Source organism: Peromyscus eremicus, chromosome 2 (assembly GCF_949786415.1).
Source record: "Peromyscus eremicus chromosome 2, PerEre_H2_v1, whole genome shotgun sequence".
Taxonomy (NCBI): domain Eukaryota; kingdom Metazoa; phylum Chordata; class Mammalia; order Rodentia; family Cricetidae; genus Peromyscus; species Peromyscus eremicus.
The window spans coordinates 129,238,277-129,252,140 of record NC_081417.1 but is presented as its reverse complement, the minus strand read 5'-3'; the positions used below and the strand labels follow the sequence as shown (position 1 = coordinate 129,252,140).

At 45.1% G+C, this 13,864-nt stretch overlaps 2 protein-coding genes across 7 annotated transcripts in view; both read right to left on the bottom strand.

The window, feature by feature from the left end:
• Positions 1–1,056: 1,056 nt before the first annotated feature.
• Positions 1,057–4,528, bottom strand: Ccdc17 (coiled-coil domain containing 17). Its single transcript, XM_059256055.1, has 13 exons — positions 4,355–4,528; positions 4,210–4,284; positions 3,934–4,039; positions 3,691–3,853; positions 3,523–3,606; positions 3,311–3,429; positions 2,987–3,097; positions 2,628–2,773; positions 2,426–2,520; positions 2,067–2,273; positions 1,729–1,933; positions 1,549–1,659; positions 1,057–1,350 (listed from the first exon to the last, which is right to left on the bottom strand). Exons 1-13 carry the CDS (start codon positions 4,526–4,528, stop codon positions 1,228–1,230), a joined length of 1,719 nt encoding a protein of 572 aa, XP_059112038.1. The 3' UTR covers positions 1,057–1,227.
• A 2,901-nt stretch (positions 4,529–7,429) lies between these two features.
• Gpbp1l1 (GC-rich promoter binding protein 1 like 1) overlaps positions 7,430–13,864 on the bottom strand; it is a 58,046-nt gene continuing 51,611 nt past the window's right edge. For all 6 annotated transcript variants that reach the window (XM_059254772.1, XM_059254770.1, XM_059254773.1 and 3 more), the window contains 5 exons: positions 13,664–13,804; positions 12,140–12,298; positions 10,669–10,793; positions 9,545–9,647; positions 7,430–8,318 (listed from right to left, as the gene is read on the bottom strand). In XM_059254772.1, coding sequence (XP_059110755.1) covers positions 8,166–8,318; positions 9,545–9,647; positions 10,669–10,793; positions 12,140–12,298; positions 13,664–13,804 — 681 coding nt within the window. In that variant the 3' untranslated portion in view covers positions 7,430–8,165. The remainder of the gene's footprint in view (positions 8,319–9,544; positions 9,648–10,668; positions 10,794–12,139; positions 12,299–13,663; positions 13,805–13,864) is intronic.

Below are 13,864 nucleotides of genomic sequence, written 5' to 3'. Positions count from 1 at the left end.
AACAAGAACTGGTAGAAATCAGTTTGGTACCGAAAGTGGATGATGGACTATGAATCAGGTCTTGGTGTTGTGCCTATTTTCTGTTCATCTGGTTTCCAATTAAGGCCATAATCCTATCCTGGAAAAACTGATGGAAACATGGGAAGTGATCCCAGAAGATCAGTTGATATGTTAAATCTGAGACTTGAGCTCTGACTGGAAAGGCTCAAATTGAGGTGGGGACGACTGGAAGAATCTGGAGGAGGAAAAAGTTCGTTCTTTTCTGTATAGAAAGGTTGCAGTATGTTAATAATTGAATTGTTATATTGTCTGCAGTTTTGCCTTATGAAAATAAATATGCTAATTTTAAAAAACAGCCCTTGTTCTGGAATTATGCTTAAAAGGCTTTACAAGAAGGGACCTGGGTTGCCTGGAGTACCTCATTGTGGGATATGGGGTAGAGCAGCAAGCTGTTCCATCAGTTCTGGGTGTCCAATTGAGGGATGGTGGTCAGGTGTTAATGCTATCCCATTGGGCTCTGACAATTGGGGTGTATGAAGTGAGAACAGCTGTCTTACACTGGCTCTTTAAAATGCCACTATTGAAACACTAATTCCCCTCATTGCTGTTAGTTAGAGCAGTTTAGAGTGTGAGGTCAATGTACAGTTGAGGACTGTGTTGTGCTGAATGACAGTTTTTCCACTTTTGGACTGGTCACTAAGGCTGGGCTCATACTGTCTTCTTGAGATGTCTTTGTATTGTTATATTTTGAGTCCTAAGTGTTTTTCCCCATTGTCTTTCCAACTGGAACAGACTTGATATGACCAGTATAAGATATGACCAGTACAAGATCTTTGCTGATTGGATCTGTAGTTGGGTCCAGAATGCAATTCTAGTATATGATCCTCTACTTGGCTGAATCTACCCTGCTATCTCAATCCTCAGGAGTTTCCTGTGTGTTGGAAGCTTGAGATCGTAGATTTCTGGCTAGAAGGTGGGAGCAGAATGAAATTTGACCATAAAGCTGGCTTTAGCAAAGCCTAGTTATTTTTAGAAATTTGAATGCCAGGCAGTTACTGTGAATATCTGAAATCATTTACTCCTCAATCTGCTTTACAAAAGGAAAATGGGTGCAGAAAAGTCCGAGTTGGCTTGGACTTTATCATTACTTCCAGACCTCATTTAGAAAAGCTGCAGGTCTAAATCTGCCTTCCTCCAACTCAGAAACCTGATGTGTTTAGGTCAAAACTAGTGGGGGCTCAAATGCTCATCCTTGACACTGACAAAAGCCTCTTCTGTGGGAGGTCGGGGATCAGCAAAGCCAGAACTGTGGGCGAAGGGACTGGTTTCCACTGAAGATGAATTGGATACCTGTAGAACATGAAAAGGTAGGGTTTGTTTAAAGAAAAGCAGGTTCAGGTTAAGTGTTCTGTTTCTGCCACAGTATCTAATGGGTACATTTTAAGGATCAAATGGGTTAATGTAATCATTGATGCCTATTAGCTAATAGAAGTTGGTTCGCCAGCAGAAGCTGCTCAGTCATACTTCCTAGCTGCAGTGGATTCTTACCAGTGGTGGGTACTGGTATTCTTGGGCACTTGCTGGATTGATCTCTGCCAATGTCTGAACATCTGCATCTCTTGCATTCACCAGCCTCAGAAAGAGCTCAGCTTGACCTGCCTGGGAGAGGGTAAATGGTACTCTTATCTGAATCTTGGAGTAGACCCAGTCCCTACCCTCTGCACTCACCTGGGGAATCTCATTCAGCTGGACAAGGCTGAGGCTGGAGTTAGGAGGAAGGACCCTAAGTGGGAGGCGCCAACGGCCACTAAGCATATGCTTATCTTGGTCAAACAGCAATAGTGAGGCCCAAGCCTTTGGTTGTGGTGCCCATGTAACTCCCTGCCAGGCCTGTAGTTCACAGATCAAAGATACCAGTGCTGATGGAGGCAACCTGTACAACAACCAAAGCCATGTTGTAAGACTAAAGTATCTTCCTAGGGATTTTGTAGGACTCAGCCCTCAGGACCCAAATGTACAGATTAAAATAGAATGAGGTGAGGCCTTTATGCCCAACACCTACTGACCTGGGTACAGGCTGCCTGCCTGCAAGGATGGCACAGTTGCCCATAGGTCCAGGAGCTGATGGTGGCGGTAGGCAAAGGGCTGGAGGCAATATTGTGGTCCCTCCTATATCCTCTTGTCCATCCCGGGTCAAGTTTGTCATTAGCTGAACCCAAACCCAAGAAGCATCAAGGCCCCGCAGGAAGTCATAGAAAATGACAAGGCCAGCCCTGCAGAATACAAATCTCAGCACAAAAACATCAAATGCCTCCCCCACAGCCAGTACTCCAACTGTGGATGGTTAATGTGGGTCCCGTTAAATTGTCTATAGTGGCTATAGTGGCTGAGTTTAATAGGCTGTAAAGGAGAGAGCATGTCTCACCCAGGATCATAGGGTGCAGGGCCTAGAACATCAGATGCAGGTAGGAGGTGGTGATGATCCAGACCTAAGTTCCTTGTCATGGTCCCATTAAGTATCTGCTGTGGACAAGAGTTCAACCATAGAGAACTGCAAATTGCCCATGCTCCCCAAACTGCATGTCAGGATTGCCAGCCTTCAACCCAGTCTCTGCCAACTTCCTCACAGACGTTGAAGTGCCACGGAAGTTCTGGACATTTATGGAACTTGTAAGCGGTGACATTGGGGGTGCAACTGGTGGAAGGAGGAGGGAGTTATCCCCCCTTCTACTCAGGTGTGACCAGAGATCAGGGAGTTGATGCTCCCTGGGTCCTAGAAACAGAAAAAAGTTGGCTTGAGCTGGAGGAAGCCTTAAACTGAAATGAGACATCGGGGAATACAGAGTCGACATATACCAAAGACACAAGGACAGGCGCATAGACACAAACCGATGATACAGACAAGGACCCATTCTCCAGGCATTCACCCCTTCCCCTGGGTTGGGTTCCCGGGGATGGGCTAGGGAGGAGTTGGGTTTTCACTGACCCCAGGGTGCCAGACTCAGGCCCTTCTTCTGCAAGGTCCGGATCTCTGCCTCCAGAAGCCGGTTTTCGGCTTCCACTACTAGAAGCTCTTCAGAGGTGGCACTTGCTTTTTCTGAGATGAATTAAAGTGACATGTCATCCTTTATGTAGTTCTCCAACGTTAAGGTTTTCTGCACAAGTCTGGATTTGTCAGCTGACAATGGGTTTTCCTATCTTGAGCTCAGCCGGCTCCCATGCTACTGGTGCGCTCCCTCACACCCTTTTCTCCTCCCAAGTCTAGGACCTCGGTGTGGAAAGGCCCTGTAGGCTACTCCCTTCTGTTCACCTTTGCGGTTCTGCGACCGCCGCAACTCCAGGGCTGACGCCTCCACTTGCAGCTGCCATATTTTGTCCAGAACTCCGGGGTCCCGGCCTCCACCGCGCACGTAGGCCTCACGTAGAGCCCTAGCAAGCAGGCAGCGGAATGCAGTCTTTCCAGACTGAAGAGCCTGCCGCTCCTACCACCTCCCCCCATAACCCTGGCGCCCGGGACCTCACCGGATCTGGGCGGGCAGCGTTCCCGGATTGGCCGGTAGCGGAGGGCAACAGAACACAGGCTCCTGGAGAGAGTCCCGCTGGATGCTGGCGCGGGGAGATGACGTCACGGACCCGCGCCCAAGGCCCCGCCCCACCCGCGCTCCCGCACGGCTCGGGAGAGAGCCTCACCTGGGCTGCGACTGGAGCGCAAGCACGCGCGCTCCCAGCATCTGCAGAGCGCCGCGCGTCCGGCCCGCCTCTGCCCTGAGTTCGCGGAGCTGGCGCTCCAGGCCGAATGGCGCGGATAATCCTCCCCTGGGTCCCGCTACGCCAAGGAGGCGCCGTTTTAGTTCTGAGGGAGACAGGGCTGAGTCAGGGTGAGTGTTCGCACGGCGGGAAGGCCCAGCGTTCACGCCACCCTACCTCTCTCACCCTCGCCGCGGCGCTCCAGAGCCCGGCTTTGCGCTTCCGTCTCCGCCACGCGCCTGACGCGGATTCCCTGCAATGCACGCAGCCTCTCGCCAGGGCTCCCTGCAGTCTGGGAGGTGGGACCCTCAGTTGCCCAGGGACTCATTTCCTGTAGCGACAGCCTCAGCAATTGCACCTGCAGGTAACGGGGACCCGCTATCCCTGAACTGGGTGATCTCCCGCAAGCATTATCTACAGATATGAAATTTGTAGCTATGTTTGATGTAGGTGGTTGTGTACCTCCTCTGTCAACATCTTTAGAGCTGATTTGCTGGCATCTTGCTCTGAACGGCTCAGTTGTTCTTGTGCCACAATCTGGGGACAGGGAGACTCCTGAGAATACTGTTTGCTGGAAAACCTAGCCCCAGTCATAGGCGACCCTTACCGTGGTGCCCCGTTGTTCCATGGCTACTGAAGGCTGTGTTCCATGTGTCACCTCCGGAGTCAGCTGGCCAATGCAGAATCGCTGGGTATGGGTAGCCAACAAAGCCCAGGAGCGGAAAACCATATCACAGAACTCACAGGTCAGAAATCCCGACTCTCCAGAGTAATCGGCCATGGGATGTGATCCCTTCCTGAAACCAGCCGAGTCCTACAGAGGATGTGGCAAAGGAGCTGAGAAAGAACAGAGAGAAAAGGCCAACTCTATCACATCTCCAAGAGCTTCAGATTTGTTTATGTTTGGGGAGGTGCCCAAGCTCCCTGGGCAGCAAGTACAGGCCTAGGCATGCCAGGAGGATGGATGGATGTGCCTTGCCAACTTTGGGAGGAGCCCCACTTGAAGTGTCACCCAGTCACTTGCATGAGTTTGGCCAAGTCTGTGGCAGCAGCTTCAATTCCCTTGCCTATAGGAAAGCCAGCCCCTTCGCCAAACTGGGCCTTTATCACTTTGGTCATTTCATAGCCTGACAGGGAAGTGTTTGTATCACTGCTGTTCTCTGAAGTGGACAGAATTCAAGTGATTACTTGCTATTCTCCACTGCAGGGAACACTTGAAGCTGCATTCTGCCAGGAAGCCAGCTTTTCCACACAAAGTAAAGCTCACAGTAACAGTATGACTCTACATAAACTTACAGAATTGACCCACCACACAATGGAGTAGTCTCCCCAACCCCATTCTGGATTTTCCAGCTGTAGACGGAGATGATCTCAATAGCCCAAGAAATGAAAAATGGGGGATAGGTTGGGGCATATATACTCTATCAGATAAAAGAATCAAAGACTGTTCAAATTATCTTCAGTTCCACATACATCTCTGCATTTACCGGGATATAAAGAAGTTTTCAAAGCACTCCTTTCCTAAACAAGATAGGGCCCTTAAGATGTTTGCCCCCCAAAATCCAAAGTGTGAGGAACACGTTACAAAGCATCTCAATGTATGTACTCTCAAATCAGCTTAATTCCAACAGAGAAATCGTAACTTTAGAAATGTTCTGAAAACAAGACTAGTAAATGGTTAAGCCTTCATCTCTACCCACTTCTCAACATTTGATTTTTTTCCAACTTTTTTAGAATTTATTTAATGTGCATTGATATGAAGTTGTCAGGTTCCCTGGGACTGGAGTTACAGTTGTGAGATGCCATGTGGATGCTGGGAATTGAACCTGGGTCCTCTGAAAAAATAACCAGGGCTCTTAACCATTGAGCCATCTGTCCAGCCCCAACAACATATTCATTGACTTAAACGTGCTTTTTTCCTTTTTTGTTGTGTGTATGGGTATTTTCCCTGCATGTATGTTTGTGCACCAAATGCATTCAGTTCCCGAGGAGGCTAGAAGAGGGGCTGTAGATGGGTTATGGCTGCTGCTATTCACAAATCCAGGACCACTGAAAGAACAGCCAGTGAGGACTCCACAGGGCCATCCCTCCAATTCCAGCACATTTTTTCTTTTTCTTTTGTTTTCTCCTGGCTGTCCTGGAACTTGCTCTGTAGCCCAGGCTGGCCTTAAACTCAAGAGATCCACCTGGCTCTGCCTCCTGAGTGCTGGGATTAAAGGCGTGCACCATAGCCGCTAGGCCCAGCACATTTTCTTAATGTTTACATCAGGACTCAGATATGAGCATTATACTGAAACTGGTTATCTTTTTCAGGTTTTGTGGTTCTAGGTATTATTCTAAGCAGTGCCTTGGCATTGAATGCAAATGTTCTGCCCACGAGTTACATCCCCAGCTGCAAGATTCCTGAACACATCTTAAAGCTTTTAACATTTAGTTTGTGCTTGTATGTACTTATGTCAGTCAGCAATATGCACACCAAGACATGTGAAGGTAAAGACAGCCCAAGGGAGTCAATTGTTCCAGCGTTTGAGTGCCAGAAATCAAAAGGTGGCACAATAACTCACTCACTGAGCCATCTTAGTGACCCTAAAATAGACATCAGTGTGGAACCAAAATCATGACCTCTGTAAGAACATTAGGTGCTCCTAACCACTAAGCCATCTCTCCAGTCTCTCTATTCATTTAGTGTGTATGTGTGCACACGTGTGCATGCTATGTGCACATGTACAACTCAGAGAACCTAAGTTTCAGGAATCAGTTCTCTCCTTATACCACCTCGTGGTCCCCAGGATTAAATGCTAGTTGTTCCTTAGTGGGAAAGAACCTTACTCCATCTTGCTAGCCCCACAGTCAATCACTGTCACTGCTGTGTCTCCACTGTCATTCTCAGTCACTTGTCCTGTACTGCAGACTCCTTCACAGTCTACCTTCCTGGTCTGCAAAGTGCAGTGGATACCCTGATACATTTACCTCCATCTTTCCTCTGGCTGAGCCCACACTACACTTCCTTTTTGAACACTGTACTCAAGCTTATATAGTACTCATTTCCCTGTCTTATAAAGGAATGATACTGATTTGTATCTAGTAGGGACAACCAAAGGATGCTAGTTCCAAATGTTAAATTTCTAGCCCATAAAACTTTGTTCTAAGGTTTCATCTTTTCTAAAACTACTACTTCACTGGCCACTGGCCAGCCACGGTTCATTCACTCCCCATGTCCTCAGTTCTTATTAAGTAGGAAAACCAAGTACTGGTAAATACTGGGCACTAAAAAAATTCTTTCAGGAAAGAAAATGTAGTTTCTTTATTATGAATAATTTATTGCACAGGTCCTTCTGCATCAAGAGTTTTTGCTGAAAGGAAAAGGAATTCAGGTGGTGCTGAATTCAGTTTTGTCCCAAATCTCTAAAAGTATTTCCCCTAAAAAAAAGAATCCATTCTCTAATTTTAAAGAAAATATATTTCTTTTTCTTTTTTTTTTTTTTTAAAGATTTATTTATTTATTGTCTATACAGTGTTCTGTCTGCATGCCAGAAGAGGGCGCCAGATCTCATTACAGATGGTTGTGAGCCACCATGTGGTTGCTGGGAATTGAACTCAGGACCTCTGGAAGAGCAGCTAGTGTTCTTAACCTCTGAGCCATCTCTCCAGCCCGAAAATATATTTCTTACACAAGACAATCCAAACTGATGCAAAATATTTATTCCACGTTAGTTATTTTATGCAGTAGTTTTTCCCCTCAACAGACTTGTGATAACCACATCTTTTAAATCTGTAAATAATGTTATCAAAATAATCTTAATCTTTGAAATCTCACAAAAATTCATATTTTACAATCCACCCTGAATATCAAGGCTGCAAGAATAACATTTCCTATATCCAAATATTTTACAGCTGTACCCAAAAAAGAAAAAAAACAACAACAACAACAAAAAAAAAAAAAAAACAAAAAAACAACCACATATGCTTGGTTAAGGGCTAAGTTACCCGAGCAGCCAAAAAATAAAATAAAATATCCAAATTATTAGCATTAATTTAATACAATTATAACTTCAATAGTCACTTTGTCATTGACAATGATTGCTTGAGCACAGGGGTGAGTGCCCAAGGGCTGGTAGCAGGAGCTGTTGAGCAGAGCCACGTCTCCCCTGCATCTCTGCACTGCCAGCTCCTACTTGTGCACGGCCCACAGGTACTGTGTGTGTGCTTAAAAACTTCCACCACACAAATGTCTCTCTATTAAGCAGATAACAGAAAACAAAACAAAGCTAAGCAAGACAATTGCTCTCTCTTTGGGATGGGATTATTTCCCTTGTGCATGAAGTATTCAACAACGTAAGAAAAGGAAAAGAACACTTTATATTCTCTAAACACAAAGCTGAGCTCATGGGGCAGGTCAACGGTGAGCACTTATTCTTCTACTTCCAGGCGTCGTCATCCGATGTCTCGCTGCTGCTTGTTTCTGTGTCGGAGTCCTCACACTCGGGATTCATAGTGCTTCTCCAAGGAGAGAACAGGTTGGAACTGCGGCTCAACGTGAAGCCGTTCTTTCCAAACCCATTTCTTCGTAGCTATGCAGGAGAGAAAGAAAATAAAACCCTTCAATGACTATACTGGTCCATCAAGATGGAACTGCAGAGAGTGGAGGGGAATCCCAAAAGATCTAACGTCTCTTAAATCGGTACTTTTCAGACAGCCTGCACACACTGCCCCATTATGAGAATCTCCAGGTGTCATTTATGCTTTAAAGATTATCATTATTATTATCATTATTATTGGGTTTTTTTCAGACAGTTTCTCTGTGTAACCACCCTGCCTGTCCTGGATCTCGCTCTGTAGACCAGGCTGGACTGGAACTCACAGAGATCCGCCTGGCTCTTCCTCCCAAGGGCTGGAATTAAAGGGGTGCACCACCGCTGCCTGGCCAAGATTTTTATTTTTACGTGTGTGGTACCCATGGAAGCCAGAGACCTCAAATCCTTTTGGAGTTACACGTGGTTGTGAACCAACATGGCTGCCAAGACTCCGACTCAGGTCCTGTGCAGGAGCTGGGTGTCGTCTTCACCACCAGGCGTCTTTCCCCAGCCCACTATCTATGCAAAGGAGGGCTGTAGACATTTCATTTCTTTTGTTCATTTTGGTATTGAAAACCCAGGATCTAGTTGTGTTTTACTCAGCAAGAATCCAAGCATCAACTGAGTCAATTTACATGAGCCTGTTGGTTACTTGGCTCTGGTCAGAGTACCAGAAGGACAGGGATGGTTTTCCTGAGACTCAGAGCACAGCCTTGTGGTTCTGGTAAGAGTTTAGAGCTGTGAGCAAGGAACTTGTTACTTAGTTTCTAAATCTGCTCACTGGCCTGGCTTCTATCTTCTGAGATTCCTACTGTATGGGCAGTCTGGCACCAACCACTCTTTTTGTTTTCATTTGTTATTTTATGTTCATTGGTGTTTTCCCTTTATGTAGGTCTGTGCGAAGGTTTCAGATGCCCTGGAACTGGAGTTACAGACAGGTGTGAGCTGCCATGTGGGTGCTGAGAATTGAACCCAGGTTCTCTGGAAAAGCAGCCAGTGCTCTTCACCGCTGAGCCATCTCTCCAATCCGTTTTTGTTTTTTTGTTTTTTTTTTTTTTTTTTGAGACAGTGTAGGTGGCCCTGGATGTCCTGGAACTCAATGTAGACCAGGCTGGGATTAAAGCCGTGCATCATCACCACACGTGGTGTCTAAAGACAGGGTAGGAGACTCCTAAGCAGTTAGCTCAGTGTCAGAGATGGCTCACTCAGGGCTGAGTGCCTACCTGCTCTGTTCTCATGTGGAACTCCTTGAGCTCATCCTCTGTGAGTGGAAGGCAACTCTCATCATTTTCAGGATATTCCTGCCATCCCATTGCTTTTAATAACCTAGAGGAGGCAAAAAGACAGTAAAGTAAACATGATGCTCGTAAGCTTGACCACGCAGCCTTACTAGCACCCGTGGAAAATGACTGCCCAAGGCTAATGGATGTTACAGAAGGGATTTTGCCTTCTCCGTAGTAGATTAAGTTACTCAGTTGTTCATATCTAAATGGAGGCTCTTCATGGTTAAAGGGAAAATGACCTATTAAAAGAGTAGAAACAGAAGATAAGATGGTACAACAAAACAAAACAAAAACCTTGCTACACGGAAGGCTTTCATAGACACAAATGGAGAAGGAGCAAGAAGTTAGTCTTTGTTCCTTGTGAACAAATTGCACACCTCTCTGGGCTCCATAGCTCTTTCAATTTCGTGGCTTTGCGGAGCTCCCACATAATCTCACTAAACCCTGAAGTTCCTCCAGACCAGTGGTTTTCAACCTGCAGGGTACAACTCCTTTGGGAGGTCAAAAGACCCTTTGACAGGGGTCACATACCAGATATCCTACACATCAGATATTTATATTATTATTCCTAACAGTAGCAAAATTACAGCTATGAAGTATTTACAAAAATAATTTCATGGTTGAGGAACTGTATTAAAGGCCCACAGTGTTAGGAAGGCTGAGAACCACAAGCTTCCTGTGAGAAGTACTGCCATACTTGGCAGGTGCCATCTGCTACGTGGCTGTAGAAGGCAGATTACTCTCCTATATACAAGGCCTTCAGTTAAAACAGTCGGGTCCATATACACGATTCCCAGGCTTCTCAAATTCCTTTTAAAGAGATTTTACAGTAATTGCTGGGTTGGGCCGACAACACACCCGTGGAAAATCTTCTCTGCCCTGACTATATCCCTAAAACTTAAGTCTGAAATTAAACTTCACAAATACAATGGGGATTGTGAAAAAAGGGACAAAATCTGAGAGAATGCCCAGTGGGCAAATGGCTAACGTGAGGCCAGGATTTCATGGTCACATCTCTCTTAAGTATGTTTAAGGGTCTTATACACCATACATCTTATCCTCACCTGTGCTCTGCTTCCAGAGAGTGAGATAGGACCTCCCCTTCTTCTACAATGGGTAGAGAAAGACCGTTCTGAAGACAACCTTGTTCTCCATTTTCCTTTGGTTCGGGTGTGTGGCTGCCCTCCAACTGGAATAAGAAAAGGATGCACAGACTTGGTTCAATGATCATTTGTGGCAAGATAAGCAACCAACACAAGTTTTTCTCACTTCAAAACCAAGACCTGCTGTGCCAATAAACTAACTGGAGAGTCAGAAGATCCAGAACACGCAATGCTAAAGCTGTGTGTGGGCTTCAACACAAAATCACTAAAGATAAGCAGGAGAGATCTCACACAGGTTTTAAGTATGGCAGAGACTATTAGATAAAGCAACACATTACACATGAACAATACTTAACTAGACTTCATTGAAAACAAGTTTTTCTCTGTTAAAGACACTGTTTAGAAAATGATACAGCATGGCAGCATATGCCTGTAATTCTAGTATTGAGGCGGCTGAGGCATCAAAATCATGAATTCCAAGCAAGACCCAGCACCACCCCCTACATACACACACAGATAAAAAAATAGACGGGGAGGAAGTATGTGTGAAAACCTTGTATGATATACAAACAGCACTTAAAATTCAACATTAAGATAATTAACAATTTAATTCAGGAGGGGCTGGGAGTAGGTGCACATTTTTAATCCCATCACTTGGGACACAGAATGCCTTCACTCTCTAAGCCATCTCACCAGCCTCCAAGACTACTTTTGGAGGAAAAACTTAAGAGATAGCAATTATAAGCACCTCAAAATATAAAATCCATACATGGCAATTCCCACTTTAATTCTTAGCAGCGTACATCATTCTTATCAAATCCTACGAATTAATGTAAAATGCTTCATATTCAAATGTTCCTTCCAATAAAACAATACACGAAAGTATCAAGGTCAGGCTGGGCCAGGTGGTGCACACCTTCGATTAAAGTGCTCAGGTGGCAGAGGCAGATGGATCCCTAGGAGTTTGAGGCCAATCAGGGATACATAGTGAGACCCTATCTCAAAGAAACAAAAACAAAAAACAGAGAGACAGTGAGATGGTTCAGTGGGTAAAGACGCTTGAAACCAAACCTAATGGTTTGAGTTTGATGCCTGAAACCTGAGTAGTTTCCAGCCTCCAGTGGCACATGGCCATACCCACCTGGATTAAAAAAAAAAAGTTATAAAAGAAAGGAAACAAACAACCACCCACCTATAACTAGCTGCTGGTGGTGCATGACTTCAGTCCCAGCATTCAGGAGGCAGAGGTAGGTAGATGTCTTAGTTTAGGCCAGCCTGGTCTACAGAGTTAGTTCCAGGACAGTCAGGACTACACAGAGATTGAAGAAAACCAAAAACCAAACCAAAACAAAAAAGGCCCCATGTATAACAAAAAAGCAAAACAAAGTAAAAAGCCCCCAACATAGTCCGACAGAACAATCCCTATTCGTACCCCCTCTGGCTTGTCACAGTCTCTGCTTTCTGAGCAGTCTCCATTTCGTTCATCCTTCAGAGCCTTCAGGAACTCACTCTTCCTGTCCGTGGTGCGGCGAGTCAATTTGGTCAGGCGAGAGGAGCTGATCTCAATGGGAGGGGTAGTACTGGAGGGACTCTGGGCAAACACCACAAACAGATCTTAACAGTAAAGTGCAAAAACTAGGAATCCCTGAGTCACTGTCTATACCATATTGATTCTGAACTTTTGCTTGAATAAACAGGGCTGGAGATAAGCTCATAACATTCTGTAACTCCAGGGATCTGAGACATACATATAGGCAAGACACCCATATACATAAAACAACAATAACTCCGACAAACCAGCTCATTTAAAAACACTGTAAAACAGACTCCTGATTATATCATACACCTTTTTAACCCTTCCACAGAAACCAGGCGAGGTCCAATCTTGGTTTATTGAAGCACTCACACCACCCAGTTATTGTGTACTTGACAACTATGAGCATCAGTAAAGAAGCAACTGTCAGAAAAGTGTAGTTACAGCAAAAATGGTGTTTGTTGTAACTACACTTCACACTGCACCAATAGTACAAATCAATGGGAAAGTCTCGGGTTTGGGGTGCGCGCGTGTGTGTGTGTGTGTGTGTGTGTGTGTGTGTGTGTGTGTGTGTGTGTGTGTATGTAAAGATCCCATTGTACAGCCCAGGGAAAGTCTCGGGTTTGGTGTGTGTGTGTGTGTGTGTGTGTGTAAAGATCCCATTGTACAGCCCAGGCTGGCCAGGAACTTAAAAATAATGCTCTTGCCTCAGGCTGTACTGTGATTTATGCATTTACAACCACATATTGCCCCGAAATGACAACTTACACAATATTCTTTTACAATTTTTAAGAAATAGTTAGGCTCAGCAGTTCAGAGCACTGGCTGCCCTTCCACAGGACTTGTGTTTGGTTCCCAGCACCCATGGCAACTTAAAACTGTCTGTAACTCTAGAACTGGTGGTTCTGACACCCTCTTATATGTATACATACATCTACATCCAGGTAAAATACTTATATACATAAATCACTAAAAAGAGAGAAAGAAATTCCAGCTTCGGAATTGGGGACATGACTCAGTGGGCAAGGTGCCCACCTACTATTAACAAAGCCCTAGTTTGATCCCAAGCACTAAATAAAATTGAGTGTAGTAGTGTATGTATACAATCTTAGTACTTGTGAGTTGGAGGGATAGGCAGGAGGATCAGATGTTGAAGATTGTCCTCAAAGTCAATATGGGCTACATAAAATCCTGTCTTCTTAAAAAGAAAAAAGAGGGCTGGAGAAAAGGCTCAGTGGTTAGGATCACTGACTGCTCTTCAGAGGATCTGGGTTCAGTTCCCAGCACCCACATGGCAGCTCACAACAGTTCCAAGGGAACTGACATCCACAGCAAAACACCAATGCACATAAAATAAATACATAAAAGAAAAAGGAAAAGGGCAATATTTGAAAACGCTGCCCTATAATTATCCTCACTCACCTCTTTGGGAGAGTTCAGAACTATACCAGCAGCTAGTACCACTGGTTTAGTAACAGAAATTGGATTGGTAAAAGCAGATTCCCGGCTAGAGGAAAGGGATCCTGATTTGTGTTCCATTCTGTTAGCTTTCCATGCGTTGGGCTATATGGGAAAAAAGAAAAATATCAGTCAAAAGCAGCACAAAGTCAGGAACTTAGCTTG